Source organism: Idiotropiscis lumnitzeri, chromosome 2, assembly GCF_059441095.1.
Source record: "Idiotropiscis lumnitzeri isolate Australia: NSW breed Sydney's pygmy pipehorse chromosome 2, RoL_Ilum_1.0, whole genome shotgun sequence".
Lineage (NCBI taxonomy): Eukaryota > Metazoa > Chordata > Actinopteri > Syngnathiformes > Syngnathidae > Idiotropiscis > Idiotropiscis lumnitzeri.
Genome location: NC_142392.1, coordinates 5,047,672 through 5,074,021, shown reverse-complemented (window position 1 = coordinate 5,074,021; position 26,350 = coordinate 5,047,672). Strand labels below are relative to the sequence as shown.

General features: G+C 44.9%; 3 protein-coding genes across 8 annotated transcripts; 2 read left to right on the top strand and 1 right to left on the bottom strand.

Moving 5' to 3' along the window:
• The first annotated feature begins 182 nt into the window (after positions 1-182).
• impdh1b (IMP (inosine 5'-monophosphate) dehydrogenase 1b) lies at positions 183-11,849 on the top strand. Of its 6 annotated transcripts, XM_088288298.1 has the most exons (17): positions 183-374; positions 489-658; positions 3,386-3,484; positions 3,603-3,674; positions 5,744-5,792; positions 7,231-7,332; positions 7,403-7,477; positions 7,575-7,781; positions 7,862-7,949; positions 8,011-8,210; positions 8,282-8,372; positions 8,482-8,577; positions 8,757-8,900; positions 9,000-9,144; positions 9,232-9,375; positions 9,452-9,535; positions 10,736-11,849. In XM_088288298.1, the coding sequence occupies exons 2-17, from the start codon at positions 516-518 to the stop codon at positions 10,755-10,757; spliced, it is 1,761 nt and encodes a 586-aa protein (XP_088144424.1). In that variant the 5' UTR covers positions 183-374; positions 489-515; the 3' UTR covers positions 10,758-11,849. The 6 variants fall into 6 exon arrangements, with proteins under 6 accessions (XP_088144424.1, XP_088144425.1, XP_088144426.1 ...); XM_088288299.1 differs by having other exon boundaries at positions 184-658; positions 3,606-3,674; XM_088288302.1 differs by lacking the exons at positions 183-374; positions 489-658 and adding an exon at positions 1,243-1,707 and having other exon boundaries at positions 3,606-3,674.
• A 112-nt stretch (positions 11,850-11,961) lies between these two features.
• Positions 11,962-20,753, bottom strand: prrt4b (proline rich transmembrane protein 4b). Its single transcript, XM_088288268.1, has 4 exons — positions 20,631-20,753; positions 17,314-18,147; positions 15,636-15,728; positions 11,962-14,349 (listed from the first exon to the last, which is right to left on the bottom strand). Exons 2-4 carry the CDS (start codon positions 18,104-18,106, stop codon positions 12,368-12,370), a joined length of 2,868 nt encoding a protein of 955 aa, XP_088144394.1. The 5' UTR covers positions 18,107-18,147; positions 20,631-20,753; the 3' UTR covers positions 11,962-12,367.
• Positions 20,754-22,970: 2,217 nt separating this feature from the next.
• On the top strand, positions 22,971-25,019 carry LOC148341380 (uncharacterized). The gene is made up of 3 exons (XM_088288383.1): positions 22,971-23,380; positions 23,547-24,070; positions 24,629-25,019. Exons 1-3 carry the CDS (start codon positions 23,355-23,357, stop codon positions 24,997-24,999), a joined length of 921 nt encoding a protein of 306 aa, XP_088144509.1. The 5' UTR covers positions 22,971-23,354; the 3' UTR covers positions 25,000-25,019.
• Positions 25,020-26,350: the final 1,331 nt, after the last annotated feature.

The window sequence follows — 26,350 nt, the reverse complement described above, 5'->3', positions numbered from 1 at the left end:
GTTTGTAAAGTTTGAATAACACACAATGTGGAGGTTGCACATGTTGGAGATTTAAAGTCAAGTTCTAAAATTGGTAGTGGTGTCATGTGACTGCATAAGGGCATCACTGTATAAAAAAACAAAATGCTCATCTTCATGATGAAATCCTCTTTGTCTGGATTATATGGCTTCGCAACTCTCGTGTCTCGCTCTCTTCCCTCCAGGGCCTGGCTTTGCTTTGTCCCGTTTCCCCCCATTACGCCGACCCGCAACTCTGGCCGATGACGTGGCGCTGGCTTAACATTACCACGGTGACACCCGCTCTCTGGGAGAATCTCCTTGGCGACGCCCCCCGCCGACACGCCTGTTGTCTCTTTCCAAGGCAGGTGCATCCTGTGAGTCCTCGCTGCATGGGAACATCTACTGCTGCTGCCAGATAAGAATAGTTGGGCAACAACTTTCAAGGTTGTCACACGTTGAATTCTAAATGTAGCCTACGCTTTGCAAAGGAGTCGGACATCTAACTCGAAGCGGAGATGGAGATCTACGAGGGGCAACAGGTGGAGCAGAGGAGGATGTCGGGAGACGGGCGCACCCGAGGGGAGCACTACGTCCGGCACGAGACGGCGGCGCAGCGCTACAGCGCCACCCGCATCCAAGCGGGGCTGGGCCCGGAGAGGTAGGACTTTCCGATCCGAGGTTTTGCGCTCCGGCGGCCACGCGGATAATAGCTGCCCTCGCTTGGCGCCTGATGCTAACAAAAACAAGACTTAGTACGAGCTTTTAAAAATAGGGCTCTCCTGGATCACCGCGGGGCAATCCCAAGCAGGCTCGGGAAAAGGAACCACTGAGCCGTATGGCCACTGACCCACTTTCAGCCATTCAAATCAAATCAAATCCCTCCTAGTCACCTCACCCTCACTTTTATGGCAAGAGAATGGCGCTCAATTAATCTTTGCATAACTTTCTCCTCAGTGCACGCATGTAGACGTTTCCACATTCACTTTAGTAACATTGTACATTTCTCTGCATGAGGAAATCAACTCATTCTGCAAATGAGATTAAAAAAAATGGTCTCATAATATATATTTGTCTATCTATGCAAACGAGATGTAGTGACAGGCGGAATAATTAAATGTTGGTCCACTAGAGGGCAGAAGTTACAATTAAACTGTATCTCTACCTGTTATTCATAAAATTGTCTGCCCACATTTCACACAGAGCAATTCGTGAGTAAATTTAGACAAGGACGTCATTATTTCAGTAAAGACGTTTTTTTTTTTTTAAGTAAGCCATTTGATTTTTCTCATGTAAATTTGTCCCTTGGCCAAATAAATGTTTTTAACGTAGTTTTATGGTTAGTTTATATAAAAAAAATATTATTTTACATTTGAATTTAATTATTGTCAGAGTGGTGGTCTGGATTTAACCACCCAGTCCGTCCCCATATCAGCACAATAAAAAAATCCCTCCACGTGTACGCATGCCCGTGACGTCACAGCCGAACGGCGTGTGGTGCGCCGCAGCAGCAGCAACACGCGCGGAATTGAACACGCCTCCACGCGGAAAGGGGACGTACGAGGCGGCGGCTGATACATATTCTCCAACCCTGCACCGTGGCACAAAGTAACGGCAACCACTCTCCAGTTTTGCCGTCCTTTTTTTGTTTTAACTCACTTTTTTTTGGGAGCCACCGTGCGACGTATCTGCTCTTGTTTCTTCTTCAAGGTAAACTCACGCCGACATTAGCATGCCTGTTAGCATCCTCGCTCCACATTTCACTCGCTTTGCATCTTTGGGTGAACTCACAAGCGATCCGGTGATCTGGAACCGGTTAAATAAAAACTCTTACACGCCCGCAACTAAAAAAAAGTAACAAAAACAACACGGACGAGTTGACACTAGCCAGGACATGGCGCGCGCACGTTCGATTAAGAACAGTGGCGTGTCGCCAATGCTAACGGCTAACTGTCTCCACATGCATCCCTATCGGTGTGTGCACTGACAAAAAAATGTTGCTCCGCGTGCACTTTTAACACCAAATATGACGTGCAACTGACTGTCAGTGCTTGCATAATAACATTTTAATGTCGTGTTGGCTTTCGCCCACTATTGTTATTTACACTGCTATTTATGCGATGTAAGTTACCACTTCTAAATGCTTTTGGAAGTTTCGCCATGTTATTGCAATTAAATGTCATACCTGATTTTTGGAATTGCCCTCCTCAGAATGTATTAACAACATTCTAAATGTGTCCTAAGCGTCACTCTCCACGTTGGCTAGGTCACGACTCATCTTTGTGCTGAAGAACACATGAGGCCAAAAGTTTTGAGAATGACACAAATATTAGTTTTCACAAAGTCTGGTTCATATTTTCAGTGTTTACAATTCTTTTTCAAGACCTGGCTTGTTGTCAATTAACTTCCGGGCCATATCTTGACTGATTGCAGCCCTTTATTGCATGAGTTTGTCGGAATTTATCAGTTTTTGTTTGTCTACCCGCCTCTTGAGGATTGAGCTCAAGTTCTCAATGGGAGTTTCTGAGTCATGGATCCAATAAGTTCATTTTTATGGCTCACAGGGACTTTGCAATTAATTTAAATTTATATGATCTCTTTTCATAACATTTTGGAGGTCATTTAAATTGGCATCATAAAAAATGGCAGAAGATTTTGTGAAAATTTTGTCATTCTCAAAACATTTCCCCACAGCTTCACACTAAAATAGCATCACTGCCCTCCTCCGTTTAAAAATTGTGCTCAAATTAAAGCTAAATATGTATGAAGCAAACAGACCTGTCCGTCAATTCGTCCTGAATATTGAAGCTATTTTTAAATGTCATCTGATGTTATGTAGCCTTTTAAAGCGCACGCTTCGGAGCAGGATGCTAATATTTGCTCGCCGGCAATGCAAGTCACCCGCCAGCCTATTTAATAAGCATCGCCCAAATCAAATTTGGCATTTTCCCAAATATCTGAATATACATATTAATTAGCGAATAATGATTTTTTTATTTTTTTTTATGTCACATGGTTCTCCCGCATCACAACTGCAACGCTGCAATGTTGACAGGTTCTTTTATCCTCTGGTCAGCACGTGTTTGTTCTATGTATGATCATCAAGAGACTGCGCGTGCTTGGTTCTTGAGACATTTGTGCTTTCTTGCTTGATAACTGACTGCCTGCCTCGAGATGTTTCCCAAAAACTTTGATGTGTCTAACACCCGATTGACTCACCTTGGGCAGGAAGCTTGACGGCAATCAAAAACCGGAACAATATCAGCATCGCAGGCGATCGTAACAAAAAATAACGATAAGGCCTATTTTGATATCGTCAGAAAACTAAATCGCATCATACCTACTACCATAATGAATCTTCCTAATCTATTTCTTTTTTCTGATCCAGCATGGCAGATTATTTAATCAGCGGTGGCACCGGCTACGTCCCGGAGGACGGACTCTCGGCGCAGCAGCTCTTCTCCATCGGTGACGGCCTCACATACAAGTAAGACGTCAAAACCCCCCCCCCCTCTCCTCTCTCCTCCACCTCGCTTTGGAAAGGCACACGTTGACACGTGTGTCGCCACGTCGCGCTTTGTAATGGCCAACACGTTCTGAACCAGCAGATGTGACCAACACTCGGACGGTCAAACGGCTGAAGAGCTATGCTCTAAAGGAGATGGGTTGACTTACAAGTGAGTAGAAACTGTATACCGAATGATCTTGATTGTCCTGATAAAGACGAGACTAATTTCCTTGAGGTCAATCACACGGTGACGACGCGCCGAATGAGAGCGCACATTTTAATCAGGAATCGGTCATCATGGGATGAACAACTTTACAGCGGAACCTCTCAAGGAGGAACAAATTAAGCGTATTTGAGGAAAAAATTCAAAGCAAACTGGTTTTCCGGTGAGGTCAGCGACTTGAGGTAAACTTGAATTACGCTATGTTCACACTGCAGGCATGTATTGTATTTTTTATTTTTTTTTATTTGCTTAATCCGATCTTTTTATTTCGTCATTCACGCCCCCGCCTAGCGCATGATGAGCTTTTTGTGACATGTCGGTCTGATGCGTGTGATGCATCGTATACATATCCGATTTATATCCAATCACAAAAGAGGCCCAGGTGGTATTTGGGGAAAAAAAAAAAATGGAATTGAGTTCTAGTGTGAATTACACTATCGCTATGAATTACATACGTGTTACATTCACCAAGAAGATGCTAGTCGCTGCCGCACCATTCAAATTCTTTGGGTCACCAAACTGGACGACGAGCTCATTCTGTTCACTTAGATAATTGGAAAAGGAAAAAGTGTGAGAGCAAAACCATTCCGTAACAATTCACGGGGTCGCATTTTAGCGACCATCGGAAGATAACGCGCTGATCTTCCCATTAGCTCAACTTAATCGCGCGCATCACGGCCTCCTCCGAGGCCACTCACATGACGGTCCCAATTCAAATCATGTGAGAGTACTTTCAAAAAAAGTGCGTGACATAGCGGCGGGTGTGTGAAATGCCAGCCATCCCTGTCCAAAGTTTATTAGAAAGCCTAGCCAGCCGCCGTGCTGTTATTTCACCTCAAAAATGGCGATTTGTATCCCGAGATGGCCTCCAGGAGAAACGCCCTCTGGACTGACGTGCCATAAAGTCAAATATTTGTTTTGTTTTTTTAGGCTTTTATGGATGTGACTAAACGACCGGCTTCTTGACTCCTCACCACACTGCATTTGAAGTTTTTTTTTATGGACTTGTTGGTTCACACAGGTCGCATTGCACCGGGAATTCTTAAAATGGCCAGAATTGGGTTATGACTGCCATAAATGTAAAAAAAAAAAATGGCAACTTTGTCGGCTTTCCCGTTTTTACGGAATTTTGAAAGTCTTACGTGCTTGGTTGAACAGTTTCTTTTGGAGCCTCAAGTCACTCAAAGAGCAAAAAGAAAACATTGAATTAATACAAAATATTCACTGGGTTGAATTTTGCTCAAGTTGACATTTAATCTTAACAAATTGAGTGTTGATTTAAAAAAAAAAATTAAATGACTCCTTATTCTCTTAAACTGTCTATTGATGAATATTTTAATGTCTTAATTTAATACAGTAATTAATTATTAATTAATGACAATAATGAAGAAATTTTTTAAAATATTTTTTGAAATTTAAAAAAATGCTTTTTAGTATTTCTATTTATTCTAATGATTAAAAAAAATAAAGTGACTGGTGCTTTTATAAAGACCAGAATATAGTTTCGTTATAGCCGCCCTCTTTTGTTATATTCCCCGCCATCATATAGCACGGCAAAAATCAGAACTGCAAGGCACATTCCCAGTGTAGTCGTTAATTAATTGACAAACTCGTAATTTAACCTTTGTTTGTTTGTTTGCTGTGTCAAAGCTGCACTTTGCGGCAGCTGCTAATTGCAAACAGATGCTATTCTGGAATTCCTGCTTGTCTCCACGCGGATGTTTGTGGGCGTCCACAACAGTCCAGTCGTCTATTTATGGGACCTGTTGCACCCTGAAAGAAAAAACAAACAAATGTTAAGTCAATTTGAAAAGTGAAAAAAAAAATAAGTGAAATAATATTTTACCATTGTAATCAGAAGTTAAATAAAACTCCTCTGTAATCCTTTTTTTTTTTTTTTTTTAATAAAAAAAAAAACAACATTTTTTAGCCCATTTCTGTCAGGTCTGCTTTTGCCGCTTCTGCTATCTCATGTTAGCCTCTGATTTTTCTCCTTTTTTTTTGTTGTCTTTCAGTGACTTCCTGATTCTACCGGGCTTCATTGACTTCACCTCAGACGAAGTGGTGAGTACGTCAGTGAAGCTGCCGCCTTATCCCCCCCCCCCCCCCCCCTCCTCCCCCGCCCTTCCACCACGCCAAACCTCAGACCTGACTGCCAACCAGAAATAACCTTGTTTATTATTTTTGCACAATTGTCGCCGTTCCCTTCAGCACGCTGTCGCCGTCCGTCTGCTTCAGTTGCTCATCTCGCCCACCTCTCCCAACTGGTTGGCCACGGACGAGATAATCTCAGTGGGGTTTTGAGCAAATCCCCCTTCCGCTGTTTTTTTTTTTTTCTCCATGTTGCAGCTTTTTATTTAATGGGTATCTGTAATCTCTCTTCCACCGCCACGTGCTCTTTTATGAGTTTAAAGCAAACAGTTGTTAAAAATGAGAACCTTTTCAATGACATGTCATCACTGCGATAATCGAGCATAGTGATGGCGTGACGATACGCTGACTGAATGACAACCGTATGGAAGAAAACCATCTATTTAGATTAAAAATTAATATATGAACTATTAAAATTTATTACATTATTCACGAAAATTAATCCTAATTTTATTCATCATTGGAATATTAATTATTTTATTTGGACTAAAAAATCATTTTAAAAAAAGTATAAAAAAAATTCATTTTCCAAATAACTACAGTTTAAAAAAAACTGATAATTTAAAAATAAAATTATATTAAATCAAGTATAGATTTAAATGTGCGATGCTGCAGAAACAATCTTTGCTTCCATTTTAACGCATCAACTTCCTCTTGTTGCTTTTTTTAGTGCCTTACTCCTCTTCTTACATACGTCACCTTTCCATCATTGCTCCATCTTGACCTCACACTCCTGATCTGGTTGTGTCCCTCGAGACCACCATACAGTGTACCCATTCACGCCTGACAAGCAAAAACAAATCCGCATTTGGCTCCAAGTAGCCCCTCACCACAATCTGGACCAAAATGTCACACAGGCCATGTGTGTGTGCTGCGCAAGTGTGTGTGGACGTTCACATATTCCCATCAGCCAGCTGGAATCTCACAGCTCAGTGATTGCGGTCGAAAATGGAAGTCTGAGATGGCTTTTTTTTTTTTTTTTTTTTTTTCCCTCCTCGCCGTCACAGTGTGAGAAAAGCTTCCCACTCTCTGCTTTACGTCTGATAAAAAATGAATTCAGCCCTTTCCCACGTGCTTGTTGATATTATTGTCTCCACTGTGAGAGGCAAGTATCACTTGGCAGATAAAATGAAAACTTTAACTGAGAAAAGACTGATTGGCTCATTCACTTTGTGTTGCCTGATGAAATGGCGCCTCCCTGTGGCCGATGTGAATAACACGCTGGTGTAGAAGATTCATTTTTTTTATGTTAAATTATTACATTTTATTCTTACTTTTTTTTTTTAGATATTTTAATAAAACAGATTATGGTATCTCACTTTATGTAATATATATTTTTTTTATCGGTCAGGATTTAACATCAGCACTGACCAAGAAGATCACCTTGAAGGCCCCCCTCATTTCCTCCCCCATGGACACCGTGACAGAGTCGGCAATGGCCATCGCAATGGCGGTAAGATGTTGTTCACATGCTTTAATTATTATGATTATTCCATTTTTAAAAAATCTCACTGACTTTATAGCTAATGGGGGGCATCGGCTTCATGCACCACAACTGCACACCCGAATTCCAAGCCAACGAGGTCCGCAAGGTCAAGGTATGCCGGCGTTACCGAGTCATCATCCACCCAGTCATCTTTTTTTTTTTAAATGTATTTTTGAATCATATTTCTATACATGCGATTCATATCGAAGAGATTCGAGCAAGGTTTCATCACGGACCCCGTGGTGATGAGCCCACGCCAGACGGTCGGCGATGTCCTCGAGGCCAAAATGCGCCACGGCTTCTCGGGCATCCCCGTCACCGAAACGGGCAAAATGGGCGGAAAGCTGGTGGGCATCGTCACCTCCAGGGATATCGACTTCCTGTCGGAGAAGGACCACACCAAGCCCTTGGCGGAGGTGTGTGCTGGGAATCCATAGGGACACTTATTAAACATGAAAATGTGTTTTGTATAAATACGCTGCTCGTGCTGTTTCAGGCAATGACCAAAAGGGAGGAGCTGGTGGTCGCTCCGGCTGGCGTCACGCTAAAAGAAGCAAACGACATTCTGCAGCGCAGCAAAAAAGGTCCGAACGCCAATCTTGGTTTGTATGTTTTTCATTTCTTGACGTGCTTGCCGCACACCAGGCAAGCTCCCCATTGTGAACGACAACGACGAGCTGGTGGCCATCATCGCCCGGACGGATCTGAAGAAGAACCGCGACTACCCGTTGGCTTCCAAAGACTCGCGCAAGCAGCTGCTGTGCGGCGCCGCCATCGGGACCCGCGATGACGACAAGTACAGGCTGGACCTTTTGGTGCAGGCGGGTGTGGACGTGGTGGTGTTGGTGGGTCCTTTTAACCCCCAAAAAAAAAAAAAATCCCAAGAAAAAAACTAAACAACGTCTCTTCCCTCCAGGACTCGTCGCAAGGCAACTCCGTTTTTCAGATCAACATGATCAATTACATCAAGCAGAAATATCCCGAATTGCAAGTGGTGGGAGGAAACGGTAAGTTCGTGCGGCCTTAAAAATTCTCTAGATAAATATATTCCACGTCAGGCCAATTAATGACTCTTGTTTGCCATCCCTCGCTTTAATCGACCCATTTCCTCCTCAGTGGTGACCGCGGCGCAAGCCAAGAACCTGATCGATGCCGGCGTGGACGCCCTGCGGGTGGGCATGGGCTGCGGCTCCATCTGCATCACGCAGGAAGGTACTCGCCACTTTGTTTCTCCGTGTTCGAGATCCTTCTCATGGTTGCCCGTGGCAACCGCAGTCCTGAGACTCCTCTTGGCCGCGCTGGTTATCTTACTGTTTGGGTCGCCAAGGCCGCATCTGCCGCAATTATCGGCGTCTTGTCGTGTTGAGTCACCGCGCTGTCCACGTTTGCAGTTATGGCGTGCGGGCGACCTCAGGGGACCTCGGTGTACAAGGTGGCCGAATATGCCCGGCGATTCGGCGTGCCCGTCATCGCTGACGGCGGCATCCAAACGGTGGGACACGTTGTCAAGGCACTCTCGCTGGGAGCATCCACCGGTAAGAATGTCCTTGAAACATAAAAATGATTCTCATCTTGCCTCCACATTCATGAAAAAAAAAAAAATGTCCTTAACGTCTTTTGTTTTTGCGCCATAGTCATGATGGGCTCCCTGCTGGCAGCGACCACCGAGGCTCCCGGCGAATACTTCTTCTCAGACGGCGTGCGGCTCAAAAAGTATCGCGGCATGGGCTCCCTCGACGCCATGGAGAAGAGCACTAGCAGCCAGAAACGTTACTTCAGGTGCGCTCGAGTCACGTTGATTGCTTCACGTTGGATTGCAGTCCAAGGTGGAGAAGTCATGGGTGTTTTTTTTTTTTGACCTAACAGTGAGGGCGACGCAGTGAAGGTGGCACAAGGTGTCTCAGGCTCGGTGCAAGACAAAGGTTCCATACACAAGTTTGTACCATACCTCATAGCTGGCATCCAACATGGCTGCCAGGACATCGGGGCCAAGAGCCTCTCAGTGCTCCGGTGAGGACCGACTCGAGTTCTTATTCCACTTCGAATTCAACAACAGCAGCTCAATTCCTATTTGCTGTGTTGCCAGCTCCATGATGTACTCTGGCGAGCTCAAGTTTGAGAAGAGAACCATGTCGGCACAGGTGGAAGGAGGCGTACACGGGCTTCACTCGTAAGTACTACTTTGTTCAATGTTAGAAGCTCCGAGCACGCTTTATGCTTAACCGCTTAGATCAAGAAGATGAGCTCCTGATGTGGAAAAAAACGTATTTTAGATGAAAAGAATCTAAAGAAATAAATAAAATAATATAAATTAATAAAAATAATTTTCAGTTCAAGTGCTTTATTTTGTGTTCAATTGCTGCAAATGACAAAAAGGTGGCAAAACACATTTTGCTGTTAAAAAAATAAATTTCAGACGCTGCCTAATCATGCTATGATAGTTGAAAGCACCGGTGTTGAGCTCAAGACCTGTTTGTGTCCATCACCACTCTGGAAATAATGTAAATAATAATTCAATCTCAATATAAAGTTGTGCTCATAAATTAGAAAAATGTAAATGACTGAGCATGTTCCATGTATGCCACCTAGTGGTCAATAGTGAAGTTTACAGTTTTGCGAAATTGAGATTTTTTTAAAATTTGTTTTCCTCATTTTAAATGGTAAAAAAAACTATAGATATTGACTTAAAAGAAATACTTAATATAGTGTACCATTTTTTCCAGCCCTACTAAGCAAATTTTGTATAAAAATGTGTTTATTTAGTCTTCATATTGACCAGTTTATTTGACTTTGTGGCCACTTATCAAAGTTTAAATAATATGTTAAAATAAAATGACCTGGATTCAACCTTTTTTTCATCCGGGTCCTAAATTAAAAAAAAAAAAATTAATAATAATATTGGTTATTATGAAATATATTTAAATTACTATACTCTATACTTTTCTGCCATATCGCTCAGCACTAAGCGATAATGAAAACCATGATGGCATTTTTGAAAATTGTGTCTAGTATTAATATTGCTGGGGACTTTTAAAGAAATCAGTGCCAAAAAAGCGGTTGTGAGAAAAGATGTAAAACTCTCAAGGTATATAATATTGGATATCCATGATAAGACAAAAAATATTGGCTATCATTGTATGGATTAATTAAGACAACATTTTGAAAAATTTAACACTGACAACTTTTAACAATGCTCACTAAAAGCAACGCTTTAGAGTTTAGCCCTTTAACAAAATGGTCTCCTGAGTGGAGTCCCGCATGCGCTTGAATGGCTTTTTAACGCAGCAGCTAACGAGTAATCAAAATGGATACCGCAGTTGAAATGAAACATCCAGCACTAATTGTCTTTCCTTGCGTTTCACCTCGACAGTTACGAGAAGCGTCTTTACTGAACTGCGGATGGGCCACCATACCTCCTTATTAAAAAAAAAAAAAAAAAAAGTGACCAAACATTTAAATGACAATATCCACCCGCCACCATGTCCACCTGTAGCTCATCTCCACATCGACTCTCCACCGACATCAAGCCCGCAAGCCGAGGGTGGGGTGGGCGTGGGAGTTAGCGGAGGGCGCTTTGCACGCAAGACGCGGCAGATCAGGGTTTCCAGATGTTCCACCACGACACATTTGAGTCTCGAATTACGGTACTGCCTTTGTGGTCGTGTTTTCTATTTTACGGGGCGACTTCTCTTGTTTACGTTGGACCCTCGGGCGCCGCTTACAATCAGCCGAGCCGCCTCCACGCATTCGTGATCCCAAATATCACATGACGGGACCAAAAACTGAATATAATCAGGTATGTTTTCATGAATGAGTTGATGATAAAAAGCTGTACAGTCTCTTCTGGGTTTCGGATGGAGGGATGAAGCGTTTTTTGATATGCGTGTTCTTTTTCCACCAACCCACCGCGGTTGTATTTTTATTCCGCTTTGTTGTAACTGTATACGTACTGCCAAGTGTATTTATACGTGGTCTTTTTGGCTCGTCCAAACCAAATCTAGTGCAAACAAACAAAACAACCAGCCTGTTACATTGTTATGCTCATTTCTTCATTTTTGTATATATTTTTTTTTAAACCAGAAAAATGCCTTGACAGGTGTACAGGACCTGTTATGAAACAAGTCACCGCGCTTGTATCGCTGTCTCGTGTTGTGTAAAGTATCTGATGCGGCCTTATGCTAAGGCCTCGCAGGTTCTACAAAAAGCGAACGTACTTTGTCAAGCATTGCGTTGGTTTGACTAAAAAAGTCTTGTAATCTAAGAAAAAAAAAGCAAAAAAAAAAAATGCAGATTTAAGCTTATAGTTCCCCATATCCAAACTTTATGACATGTTTGTTTTTTTTTTTATCCTGAATGGAGAAGACTAGGTTTCTGAGTATTTTTTGTTTTTTGGGAGACCACCTGTTTATCGTTTTTAAAAGCACTCTGCAGAGGGGAAGCTGCTTCACTGTTCAGTTTGGTGAAACAAATAAAAAAAAAAAAAATGAAGCTGTTTTCGTCTGATGTCTTATTGGAGAACCGAGCCGCAGTCAGCCAGTGGTTTACAAATAAATTTTATTAAACTGTGCCTTTTGCAGATATAAATTAGTAAGCAGGAAGTAGCAGTTCTTGTTGAAATAATTAAGCGAATATCCAGCAGAGGGCGCCCTTTGCTCACTTGTATTCCCAGGCGGTTGTGCTCAAGTTGAATTGAACTTCAGTAGTATTTTATAAGTGCTAAATAATACACAAATGCTAAAACGTGACTTGTAGACTATCCATCATTATTTTGGCTATTATTCTTGCCTTTTTCTTTTTACTTACTAGGCAGAAAAAGTGTAAAACTTACAAACTACCTGTTGTTTCTGGACGTTTTTGGCACCGCATAGACATTCACTCATGACCATTTAAGGAAGCTCCTACCAAATGTTATTCGTCAGCTTGAGTTGACCATGCACTCGTAAAGCTGCCGTCATGAGAAACGCTTAGAATTCCCTTCTCATGAAGTCCTCGCTTTTGTCCGTTACAAATCAATGGTCTCGCTGCAGATGCTGAGCGCATCGATTTGTCTGCAAGCGCTCATAAACTCCTCCTGCACGGATCGGTCGGCCTCTGACGACATATCCAGGTCGAGGCTCTCCTGCGAGGCGGCGCCCAGCGTTTGGTAATGCCTCTGCGGGTCGCTCTGCTGCCGAGCTTGCGCTTCCGGACTTGGGCAGAGCACCAGTGAGGAGTCCCCAACGGACGCTCTATACGGGGAGCTGGACGAGGAGCTCCCCCTCCAGCGCTCGGGAGACGAGCAGCTAGAAGAGGACAGGGATGGAGATGGAGGACCCCCAGCTAAGATCTCCCCTGCTTTCGACGGCACGTCTGCACAAGAGGAAGTCCGGTAAAGGCCCGGATCATCTGGACGGGCATAACAGAGGCTGGGTGCGCCGTGATTGTTCATGACTAAGTCGCAGCTCCTCGTGGGTGTGGTTGTGTTGAAGAGACTCATGGGGAAAAGAGCCTCTCCGAACAGGGCTTCGTCGATGCTGCGACGGAGGTTGATGGGCGACGGCGGCCTCAAGTCTGTCGTGGAGTCACTTGTAAAGGAAGATCCACCTGACGGTTCTCCACCGCCTCCATTTCCAAGTTTCTGCAAGTCCTTCATGTCCGAATTGACTTCAAGATCTCGATAGGCCAGAGCCCGGTTGCTGTGGTACAAGAAGTCCAGCCCGTTTAGACTGCTAGACAGTCTATCGTCCATGAGCGTGTAGAGAGGAAGACTCTCCGTCTCCCCGATGCCGACCCTGTCCACAATGGCGAGTTTCTCCTGCTGTCCTATGCTCCACTGACATCTCCCCGGCAGAATGGGGGCTTTCGATGCCAGGAGTTGAGTCCAACAACTTCCTGCGGACGGTAGCTGGTTGGAGCAGTACACCGGTTGTGCCACTACCAGCGCCAAGGTGAGGCAAACACCCAGTTCGCACAATCTGCAGCTGAATTGAAAAGCCCACCAGCACCACGGGCGGAACACTTCCTCCCCCCCTGTGACACCCGTCGCATTGAGCATGGCGTACAGCTGCAGCCCCGCGCAGGCCAAACAAAACAGCGCGGAAAGACAAACCGTTACAGCCGCACGATCCCACTCGCGGCTCTCGGCGAAGGGGCGGTTGTATCGCTCGGCCGGGGTCGGGGAAGTGTTGTTCAGGTGGTAGATGTGCTTGGAATCTGCCCGCACGGAGACGTAGAATACAAAATACGCAGTGGCGAGGAAGGTGGCGAGGGCTACAAAGGCTCCACGGGAGATGAGTGACAGAAAGAGGCAAAGTGGAGGTTTCTGCTGAGAGAATTTCAGCAGGGTCCCCGGACCGAAGGCAGCGGCGAAGTGCAAGGCGACCAAACAGGCTAAGAAGCAAGGTCTTTGGAAGGCCGAGTAGGAGAGCTGCATCCTGGAGCGCATGGAAAGCAGCAGGAAAACCAAGCCGAACGCTGCCGTCAGGCAAGGGAACGGTGCCTCATAAAGCATCAACGAGGCCTCGGTGGAGGACAAACGGTCCTGGTAGCCGTATGCGTCGTACAGGAGCGAGAAAGATCTGGTACCCCCGGCGGCAAGTAGAAACAGGCTGACCAGAGCGAAGTATCCGCAACCCGATGGACAGCGCAGAGGCAAGCAGAGAAGATTGAGTGCCGAGGCTAGCGTAAGCATGGCGAAGACGCAACCGGCGCCGTACACGTGCGCCTCCCAGGCCAGGCCCCAGGCCGCCATGGCGCTGTTCCAGTCCGTGTATAGCGGAACCAACATGAGAGGAGATGACAATGCTGAAGCGTCGCTTGACTGGTTTGCGCTTGTGCTGTTTTGTGCTGGCTTCATATCGGATGTCGTCGATTCCCCGTCGCCTGAGAAGTTGCAAGCAGCGGAGTGTTCTTTATTGCAGTCTGGAAGGAACGTGACGGCGCCACTCGCCAGGTTGGACGTCCAAGCCTCTGTTTGAAGGTTCTGTGAACTTGCCGCTGTCGTCTCTAAAACAAAAAAAAAAAAACTTCCGATTTAATTCTACCCATATTCATCCTGAAGACAAGACACACATTGAACTACTACGTTGATGACGAAATAGAAAAATGGAGCACTTCTTTGCTGTCGTGTGCGGGCTCATCCGTCATTTTGCTGCAGGCTTATCGCAGCCCATCAAGAACCAGGCTCCCTTAATGGACCCCGACCTCGAGAGTATTAACCCGACATTACGAGCTATCCAATCTTTTGTTTTGCAGGAATTGTGTACATGAAAATAGATCCGAAAACATGGCGAGTACGTCAGACCATAACGGGTAGTTCCACTAATTGTTTCATATAACAGATCTCACTCATTATTCCCACCCTTCCCCTTTCTGGTCGCCTCCTGCTTGCTTGGCATCTTGTTGTGTTTTCACCCCATTAAACTCATTCAATCCATAAGACATACATAGACCTTTAAAAAAACATAGTCTCCGCCTCCCAAAGACGTATTTATACGTCTTAGCCTTTTTTTTTTTGGCGTCATAGCTCCGTAATTTTATTTTCTCAATGTGCTGCTGTGATGTCATCCGGACAGACCAAAGTCACTTAAAGGAGGAAGTTCGACCAGAGGCTTAAACAAACATCGATAGCGGAGGTGTGGCTCAGAAACGTGTCGGCCTGTGTGTTTGCTTTGCCGGGCGATCAGAATGCCACCCTAGTGAGGCACGGACGGAAAACCTGACTGGTTTTCGCACTCACGTCAGCGCTGACGGCTTAGTGGACCACAGAGCAAGGACAGATCGCAGAATTTCGGTTCTGCTGTGTGCTGCTAGGTCACATGACATTCCTGTGGGTGCAACTCGGTCACATCTGCAGTGTGTGCTCTAAAATAAAAACGACAGACTGCTGTATCCCTTTTGGGGTTTGGTGTCCCAGCTTTTGCAAATCCACCTGCTGACTCTCTCAGCGGACGTAAACCATACGACAAAATGTTTCACGATAAAAGAGTCACCTTCACGCGGTGAATTTGGCAACATGATCAGTTTCTCTAAAACAAGTGGCACATTTCTCATCTATTTCTGGTGCGATCACTTTTGCTATTCTGGAGCGAGCAGTCCAAGAAGTGGGTTACAGCTGCTCTTGCGAACTGGGCCACATATGTCATCAAGTTGTGCGTTGGATCCCGTGAGAAGCGACAATTTTATTTGACAATACGTTCCCAATCGTGTGTTTTTAAATTAGATTTGACCTCCCTTCAGTGAATAGGTCGGACGCAAACTCATGCACTTTAAGGGATGGCAACGGCGCATACCTCTGTGCTCTCCAGTTTCTCCCGGCTGAGACGTCGTTAGTGGCGATGAAACCTCCGTTGTGTAACCGTCCTCATCCGCCCGATTTGTTTTAGCTGTAAAGAAACGATCGGTTTAAGCTCTGGGTTGGCTTCCGACTTAAGTGGCGCACACACACAAATAATAGTTGAACACTACACTGCACTTGGAGTGGGAAGACTGTATCTTAACCCAGTTCTGTCAAATGGGTCAGCCTGGCCTCCGTTTTTTATGCAGCCAGTCATCCAAGGCGCTTGTGTGGATCTCCGTAGCCTAATCGGATTGATGTTTGGACTATTTTGAAACAAAAAAAAACATATATTTTGCGCAGGAATACCCCTGTAGAAATAAATGTTTATTACACCTTTATAAATACTCCGAAATGGCACTGGGTGGAGATAATTGACTTCCAGCTCGTGTTTTCTCAATCCTGTTCCTCGAGGTCCGGCGTTCTGCCTGCTTTCTCTTCTTGTCTTTTCCCGCCCTTAAAATCTTGATCTAGGCGTCCAGCATTGGGTGACGATCCTGTTTTGTTTTAACAGCGTAAGTGCGACGCTTGTAACTGTTAGCATCCCCCCCAGTATCAACGCACTGTAATCTGACAGTTTATCCTGAAAGGAGTACCGTCTCTTTGTCAAAACACTCGAGCTTTCAAAGCAGCCACTGCACCTTAGCTGCTGTCAGGATTTGTACAAAGCTGACAAAAGGTGGAGGGGACGGATGGGAGGAGTGGGAGCATGTTCAGCTTTGGTGAACAGCGGATGGTCCCACCGGAGTTGTGGAGGATTTTGCTGAGTGTGCGCTCAGAATACTGATACGCTGGCGTATCAGGGGTGGTCCCCTCCCCACCGACATGTTGTAAATGAGTAGCGACACTGCCGTTTGGCATTTCTCCGGCAGTATACCATGGGACTATTGCACGCCTTGGTACGCTGCCGTAATCCCCGATTAATTGACTGATCAGTTTCCGGACTAACCTCTAACCTGACATGATGGATGTGTCTGCACCTGGAGGCGGGTCGTATCCTGATTATTAAGCATACAGATAGCATCACTACGGGTGGGGGATGGGCTTCAATGTCACTTTGGTCTTCAAAGGCATTTTCACTCGTTTCCTTTTCGAGCCACCTCGATTAAAACCGGTTGTCACAAAATGCACCCGTTTTTGGCCGTTCGTCAATAAAGTTGTGATGTCGACGAGTATCTAATCGTACGTTTACCGCTTTTCAGCAAGATCTTTGACGCGTCCGAAATACCTATTGATCGACCCAACCGCTACACCAGGCGTGGGCAAACTACGGCCCGGGGGCCTCATGCGGCCCATTGAACATTTTTATCCGGCCCGCCGAACTTGAAAAAAATGAAATGAATAAACCTTGTTTATGTTTTATTTTCTAAATGCTGTGGTTTTTCAAAGACATATATTTTTGTAATGCTTTGGTTCGCTTTCATGTAAAATTATTATTTTTTTTCTCCGATGACCAAAACACTCTATTCATCTCCTCCTGGTCCGGCCCCTCTGTCAAATTTTAGAACCCATTGTGGTCCACCCCTGCTCTACTCTGACCTTTTGACAGCCACCTATTGATCCGATGTCCGTGTATGAGCGATCACCTCTGCGAAATCAATCCTGCCACTATTGATTTATGTCACTTTGTTTACCTTCGGCTTTTGGGGCAGTAGCCTTTCCACTGGCGGCGGCGGTGGTGGTGGTAATTGTGATCACTCCCAAACTTGTCCTCTGACTAGCGAGGCTTTCTGCTGAGTCTTGGGCTTCCTCTGAAGTGGTTTCAGGGGGAGTCAAGGGTGGGGTGAGTGTGATTCCCATTTCTGGGTTTGTTGTCGTCTCGTCGGGATGAATTGTGATTTCCGGCGCCATTGTTGAAGGCAGTTTACGTAAAACCTCATTGTCGTCTTTTGTGAGGTGCTGCCGACTTGTGTCCCAAGGTGGGTGTCCATGTGTCTCATTTTGTCCCAGCGTGCTTGCCCTGGTGGGATTCTGAGTATTTCTGATATGTGTTGCAGAGGTTGCAACAAGTGCGCCATTGTCATTCGTGCCGTGCGGAGAATGTGATGTTCCTGCAGGAAGACTTTCCGTCCTTATCGCAGACACGCCGCTTCGGAACCCAGTAGAACTGGTGGGAAGTGTCGTGACTTCAGATATGATTCCATCTCCAGACCCCGAGTGATCGATTGGATCTGACACCTCATGGACGCTTGCGTTTACCTCCGTGGGCTCGCTTTTACCCCCGGCAGGATAAAAAAGCCGATTAAACGGCAGCGAAGGAAGGGACGGGAGCTTCGGCAGGCTCGGGGTCCACCAGTACGCGACGGTTTTCTTTTGGGGTGGCTCTTCTCTTGGTCCCCACACCCCCTCTTCGTCAGCTGAGGCCTGCTTGTCGACCAGAAGGAGACACCAGAAGCACAGGGCCAAGGTCAGGTGGAGGCGAAGCATGCTGTCGTCGTGAAACGGTTACATGTTGAGGGAAAAATGACCTAGAAAACCAGAACAAACGGGACACGTGTGAGAGGAACACTTTCGGAAGGCCAGATCAATCTATTTGCCAGCCCCTTTGGAGCAACTGATGGACTTCGCAGGCCCAAAAGCTTTTACCCACCAAAAAGTTTTTCGGACTAGACCCGAGGCTAAAGGACCTCCCATTTTTTGGGGGCGGAGTGGTTCAAAGTGACTGCACTGTTGCCTCAGTGAAAAGCTGAGGGGACCAAAGGAATTTCCCCCCTGCCAGAACAACAACCTGTATCCTCCCCCCTTAAACCCCCGGCTCACCCTTTTTCTTCCTCTTAATCCCCGATGTGTTTATACACTCGCGTGGGAGAGAAAACGCCAATATTCCACCGTAACAAAATTAATTCCCCATTAGAAGAGTTAGAAGTCTTTAATCCGGACCGCAGCATGACGACGGAGGACGGCAGGGGAGGCGGGGTCAAACTCATGCTCCCCACACTCTCCCTACTTTTCAAATCTCATGTGCAGAAATTTCGAGGCAACCTCGATGTTCTTCTTGGGCACATGTGCTCGCACGCAAGCAGTCCACCGACACGCTTTGGATCATGCGTGCAAAGATCGTCCAGATGAACGTCTCGGGGCATCTTGCCATTGTGCGCCCACACACGCTGTTCTCTGGTGCGCCCACACAAACACACGTTTGAGTTTTGCGTTATAGAGGCGATTGCAGGAAACATTTTTTTGGGCAAATTATCATCGTTGATCCGTTGTTGACGCGCTTGAGGCTATCTATTATTTATCCATCTCACGTTTCCCGCTGCAGTTTCACTTTCACTACGCCTCACCTTGTGTGTGTGTGTGTGTGTGTGTGTGTGGTAATTGGAAACTTGCATCGGACGCAAAAAAAACCCTTTAATTTGCAGATTTCTCAATATGTGTTATTTGTGGTTATTTCCCAGGTGTGTCTCTGTACTTTATGAGTTGTGAGCTGCGCCTTCCCTTCGCCATCCTATCTCGTCCCTCCCTTGTGGTTGCCCGACTGTCGACTGTTATTAGTTTTTTGTTTTCTCTTTTGCACGTCGGGCCAGTCTCTCGGAATATTTCAGCATGGCTATGTTCAACAGCTGGCTGCTAACTTTTAAAAACAAATTTGTCCACTCGTCTGTGTTCACGTTGTTGTTGTTAGCTTTAACTAAAAACATTGACAGATTTCCTTAACTCATTTAGTGCCATTGACGACTATAGACGTCCAATTTTTTATTTCTTTTTTTTTTTTACTTGGCTGGTAGTGAATGAGTTTATAGTTGAAACAATATTTACTTTATTGCTACCGAATGATAATTCTTAATAAAATAGCGGAATCACCTCAAAGTAGCAGCAAGCTAATTGGCTCGCTAGTCGCCACCAAGACCCCCCCCCTAAAAAAAAAAACAACGGCGCAGTGTGCCATTATCCGGCCTTTTAACTTGTCACCTCATCCAATACCCCGCCTTAAATTAAGGTATTGTCTCCCGTGACAGGCAGCAGAGCAAATGGAAAGGAGCCATAAAAAAAGCGTAGCTTGTGAGAATTTACAGGCCTGCCGTCCATTATGCTTTAACGCTGCTCAAGCGAGCAGAGCCGAAGCAGAAGAAAGTCGGCGGAGGGTTCAAGCGAGACATCATTGACATGCCGTTGTCGCATTCTCACGCCGGGAGAGTCAACTATGCCTGATTGTCTTTTCCGTTTGCTGCCGGGGTCGCTTTCATTAAGTGTGCAAACACCCCCCCCCCCCCCCCTCTCTGGCTTTGCAATGAGTGAGTCTCGACTATCTAAATGAACCCGACGGCAGTCTTTCACAAACAAGCGCCACTTTGCTGATCAGAAGAGAGTACGGGGGGGGGACGCTTGCAAGAATGGAGAGGCTGCAGTTTTAGGGACACCTGCCGGTGACTGACATTCGGAGGGATTCATTTTTCCTATTTGGCAAGTTTGATGAAGTTTGAGTTGGTCAAGCGTGTTTACAGAGAGTTCCAACAAATTCCTGAGCCGACGATTTGTTTTCAAACGGACACGATACAAGCCAGTCAATAATTCCGCAACAACATTGACCGTGATCGGCAGCCTCGTCCCGAAATAGCCGTCAGCGGCGTGCGTTGTCACGTTGCCGTGTGCCACTCCTGCAGCTTAAAGGGCATTGAACGATTTAATTCTCCAAAGTGTTCTAATCTGTCACCTCCAACAGATGCTCAACTCCTTCGACTACTTGCCCTCCCACCCCCCTTCTCAAAATAAAAAAAAAAAACCTGTTGATTTCCTTTCCGAACTATCCATCACCGCTAAACGCAGTGACCGCTAAAACAGACCCCATCCGACACACTCCAGACGCCCCGACGGCCCCGATGCTAATCCGCGGATTTGAGCACCTTTCCACGTCTTGCTGACATGCGCGCACGCATTCTTGGGCAGTCGCGCGGAATGCAAGTCATTGCCGCGCAACAAGCCAAACATCTTCGCCGACTAAAATGCTTACCTGCAGATGTTTGGCATCCGATGCAGAATTCCCAAGCACCTTCGCAGTGCGTTGGTGCGTGTGCGCTGCGGGAGAGGCTCCGTCGTTGTGTGTCGGCATAGGTCCGATTGCACCGACTTGTAACCTCCCTCTCTCTCTCTCTCTCTCTCTCTCTCTCCATCCTCACCCCTCCCCTCCCATTCCCTCTCCCTCGGCACATCACAATGACGTTTGGTCACACCTCAGCAAGCAGATTGTTCATTTGCTGAAGGTCGTCATTGGGGAGAAATATGATGACAAAAAAAAAATAAAATGGGTATCGACGCGCACATATTCAGTCTTGTTTTGCCCGTAAGTTGAAGGCAGAATTGTTTTTATTCATTAATTTATTTTTTCCTGTTTGTTGTTAATTTAATATAAAATTAATTCCTGATTAATTCCTCTATTTCGGCCAGGGTGAACTTGGGAACAAAAATAAATAAAATATGTACAAGTATAAATTTTTAAAGTAGAAATTGACCACATTTTTTTAAGCATCGTTTTTTTTATTTTTTTTTAGAAGTGATAAAATAAAAATAAAAATAAAAATTAAATAGTTGACCATTCATTTACTTATTTGAAGTTTTTTTCCAATGACATTTACAACCTTAGATTTACATATGTGAATAATTACCAAATTGCACCTGTTCACCTTCTGCTTCATACAATTTTTATTTATTTATTTATTTTTAAGCATGAAGGTTGGGCGTGTACGGTTCACAACGGCCATTTGCAGCAGCGTCCCACATCCTCCACAGACCGTGTGATCCGCTGGAATGTCCCAAATATAGGAACAATCGCTTGAAGCCACACCAGGGACGCATCGTTTCCTGAGTGGGTGCTCTTTCCCCTCCTGGCCCCGCCCACCAATCAGCTCATCGCAAGCTTAATAACAACCTTGACCTTGACTCTCCTTGCTATTCTTAACGCTTGTACTTTTACCCTGCAAACATGCACATTCTCTTTCTTATTACAACAATTCCCACGTAGAAATGTTATAAGGAGCCTTGTTCTTTTTTTTCTTTTTTTTTTTTAAACACAAAAAAATATAATTAGGATTGCTTGTGTTTTTTTTTTTGGGGAATAGGTCTGGAATTTTATGTCATTGGTGTCAAACATATAGACCAATTTCCATGCTTATGAGTTTTGGGTCAGTAACATTTTAATTGATTTTTTTTTTTTTAGCAGGATTTTTTTCATTTTTAAAAAAATGAATAATACTGGAATTGTAACGACAAAATGAACATTGTCTGATCGCATCCTGCCATTTTGTCCCAAAAGTTGTTTTGGGGGGGGGGACTTTTTGTCAACCTGTTTGATAATATAGACAAGTACTCCTTTTACAACTTTGACTTTCCAAAGCTCCCCGTGTGCACCTTGCCCCATATTCCTGTCTTATCAGTTGACTGCTTAATCTCTTGTCTGATTTTGACGACTTTTTGTCCTTGATCCAGTCTGACTGGCGACCTTAAGACATGCAATCTCTTGAGGACGTACAAAGAGTTTTTTAAATGTGTGTGCACGTACATCCCGCTTTAGCGTGACAATAGCAGAGAAAGTTAAATTGTTTTTCACTCTGCTATGGAAAGTGTGACTCTTTTTATAGCCTCATAATGGTCGCAGCATATTGTGTTGTTTCTTACACTCGGAAGTCCACTTCTTGCTCTGCAAACGTTTTAATTAGCAATAGCAAATAGCAAAGCATCTGTGAATTGCACTGCCCGTTAAGTTCCTCACGCCCCTCTTTTGCCCTCTTCACTGGAACAATCAGGCGTCCACACAAACAATGGGCAAAAGGAAAAGCCCAGGGTGGGCAGGTGGATGGCGCAGCATGAGAGTAGCGAAGGGGGCAGGGTCCCAGCTTCAGAGCTCAGGGGGGAGGATTCCAAAATGGAGTGGAAAGTAGACATAAAGGCCCAATTTTTGTCTTTTTCGGAGTTGACCTTCCTCATGTTTGTAATTGGCCTAGATGGCTTCATTATGTTATGTTGTTGATAATTGCGCCCCCTGGTGCTTTGGTATGACCCTGCCATTTTGTAAATTCATTTTTATACCAATTTTTTTTAACTCTAAAAAAATGCTGTGACAACACCATTATTTTTATTCCTAAATATATATTGCAAATACATGGTTGTTTAGTCCAGTTTCGACCTAATGTTTTATTTTCCCAATATATTCGATCATTTTCAGATTCAATGTCTCCTAATATTCTCTAATGACAAATTATAATGACCACAAATCCATAAAAACCCGATTAATCCCGATTAAAAGGACGCTGAGGTTAAGACTGACTTTCCCAATTTAGCGTTACTCTGTCGCCATCATGTGGCCATTCGACGTATTGCAGTCACCTGACGGCGCCGCATTCCAGCCTGTTCATCCCTTTTTGACCTTCACGTTTCCGTATTTAGACGACGGCAGTGACAACTTGCTCCACTGGCTTATCTCGACTATAAATAAATAGATACAGGACATGCAGTTTAAAAGCGTCACCCGAATCAAACGCTGCAGACCCTTTTTAACTGCGCAAGTGATCGATTGGAGTCCACGCTTGCGCAGTAGCTCTCCTTTGGGACTCGAGTGCGCGTGCGTGGTAGCGGAAGCACGCATGCAGAAAGAGTCGCCGGCACCGTTTCCAACCCGGCTGCTTTTTTCCATCCATCGGCTGGTCACGACAACGACAAGCAGCTCTGATCTGGAGACGCCATGGGCAACCTGCCGCTCACCACCGGGTAATATATATATTTTTATATTCATATATGCATACATACTTGTAATATGGATGTATTTAGAGCATTTTGTGTACTGGTGTAAAAATAGGTCACGCTGACGCTATAGAATGCTGCATTGTATTGTAATCCAGGCATGCATGTTTTAATTCGATTGTTTTCCTTAAAGGCTGTCTACAACCGGGGCGTCCCCACCCCAACCCGTCAGCAGGTTCACCAGCCTGCCCATCAGCAGAGGCATCACCTACTACCAGGCGCGTCACCCATCGTCCACTTCCTCTGCCACCCATGACCCACTTCCAAGAACTCTTATCCCATCACAAGCCTGCCCGCCTCGCCCCCTCCTCCTCTTCTTCTCGTGGCTCGGGGCCCACCCGGGGGCGGCGGCCAAGTACTTTGACGCCTTCCTGGAACGGGGCATGGATGTGCTGCTGGTGCAGAGTAGCGTCATGCACTTCTTGTGGCCCCGCTGGGGGCTGGACTATGGGCTGGAGGTGTTAGAGGTCCTGAAGGCGCCCGAGTTCGCCGAGCGGCCCCTTCTAGTGTACGCCTCGTCCATCGGGGGCTACACCTTCACGCAGGTGCTCGTCCACGTGGCACGCGGGCACGGCAAGCACACCACTCTACCCCACCGGGTCGTGGGGCACATCTACGACAGCCTGGTAGCTGGCACCCTGGAGCACATGGCAACAGGTGAGCTTGGGCCAGGTTTAGAGAACCGACTGGTTTAATGTACGACACAAAACACTTTCTATACGACATCTATTGGAAAAACGAGAACCTTATTGACTTTTAGGTGACTTGGAGAGCGAGGCCCCACCGGAGATCAGGTTACCCACCATGATGACCCTGTGCTCCACTTTTGTTAGTTTAGGGCACCAAAGTGCAGTTATATTACTATTTGTCCACTGCTGTCAGTGTGGGACACCAAAACGGAGTTCCTCTTTTTTTTTTAGATTGAAGTTATTTTTTTCAAGTCTGCTCGATTAATGCAAACACATAATGGGAAATGCCATAGATGGGCTAGTGAATATAATTCGTGTTGTTGCTACGTTATAACTCAAGCAGTGGAGGGACATACTAGTCACAGGCATATATTCTTTATCATCTGTGAAGATTATCAACATTACCGTGGCTTATTGAGGGCCTTCTTTTAAATATATGCAATTTTTTTGGTTGGATAAACAAACCCAAAAAAATCCCAAGAAAAACTGAACTGGTTTTGATTGATGTAATGATTCTATGTTCCAGGGCTAGGCAGGACGCTGGCGCCCCTCCTGGAGCGTGTCATCAAGAGTACAGCCATGTTGTACTTCTGGCTCTTCAAAGGCAGCACGGCCGACGTGTACCAGCGCGCCGTCCGGGTGTTCGCCAGCAATCCTGTCACGGCCCCGGCGCTCTTCTTCTCCAGCGAAGATGACGCCCTGTGCGACGGCGACACATTGGATGCCATCGTGGCAGGGTGGCGGCGCAGGGGCGTGGCCGTTCACAGCAGGAAGTGGGAGGTGTCCAAGCACGCCGCGCACAAGCGATGCCACCCGGAGGAGTACCGACACACGCTGGAGGCCTACTTGGACTCGCTGCCTTTGAGCCCGCCTCCTCACAGCACAAATGTACATTAAATTGTTTTGATTACATCGTCCATTTTCTATCCCGTTTGTCCCTCTCTCGATATGCACTATTTAGTAACAAAAGAAAAAATGTTTGTAACTGGACCTGCTGGCATGAAATAATCATTGTGGATTTGACAAATGTGAAAAATGTGATGTGAAAATTGATGTTTTATTTACAGTGACACTTAATTTTGATAGAATTTTAATATAAAATTCAAACGATTCCATTGAAATTTAGTGACGTTTTTGAACATTTGTATTAAAGTATAAATATTTCAAATTTCTAACACTCAATTTAAATTGACTTTTTTTTAAATTTTGTGATGTGCAATTTATTTGTAATCATAAATTTAATAATTTGTATAATTATGCACACAAGGGTTTAAAATATAATTTTACATTAAATATATTTACCTAATGAAATTTTAGCCCCTCAAAATATAATCTTGTAACTGGCTGCAGATGTCAAAATGTCCACAAGAGGGCACTGTTCCCTCATAGATGCTTGCTCACAATTATTTTTTTTTGCTTCTTTGATAGTAAAACCAAATTAAATAAAATCCATGAAGGATTATTTTTTTAAGAGAAATAAAAATATCCAAAAGAAAAGAAAAAGAACCAGAATTTTCACGGGCTGTGTGAAAAAAAAGCATCCCAACTGAGGCCCCTCTTAGGCGGGAGACAGACCTCCCCCTACCCCCCTCTAGTGCCAGTGAACCTGCAAGGTTAAATCAACTGATGCTTTTTTATAACTTAACAGAAATTCACAGTTGCATTGGTGGAAAATGTTTTACATTATTTTTTTTTCCCCGACTTGACGCTATGGTCCGGCGCCGATACTTTTTGGGGTAAGGGCTTCCTGGCTACTGTCTTAGGAACAGCAAGCCCAGACCGCAAAAAGACCCACGCAGGACAAACTTGGATCCCTCTCGCTCTTCTGGAACCTCACTCCCACCACCACCTGCACAGTTGAAATAGAAATATATTTGAGTGAATACACACAATGTCATGAGCGGTGTTCACCTCATTTAGTATTTCACATTTTTTCAGTTGTGGAACCATATTTGGTAACTTAAACCTGTCATTGTGATACTTTATCATTTTGCAAGTTTGTTCTTAATCGGAATTATATGTGGTGACATAGTCCTTTATCTGTGAGTTATTGGAACCCCATTTAGTAATTGAACTTTTTATCAGCTAAGCTTTATCAAGCGTGGAATTATATATATAACTTTATCAGAGGTGGAACCATTTTAGCTCTTCTTTGAATCATATCTGGTAAGAGCTTTATATGATTTAGTCTTTTTTGGGTGTGATACCATATTTGGTAACGTCGGCTTTTGTCTGTGATGTCATATTT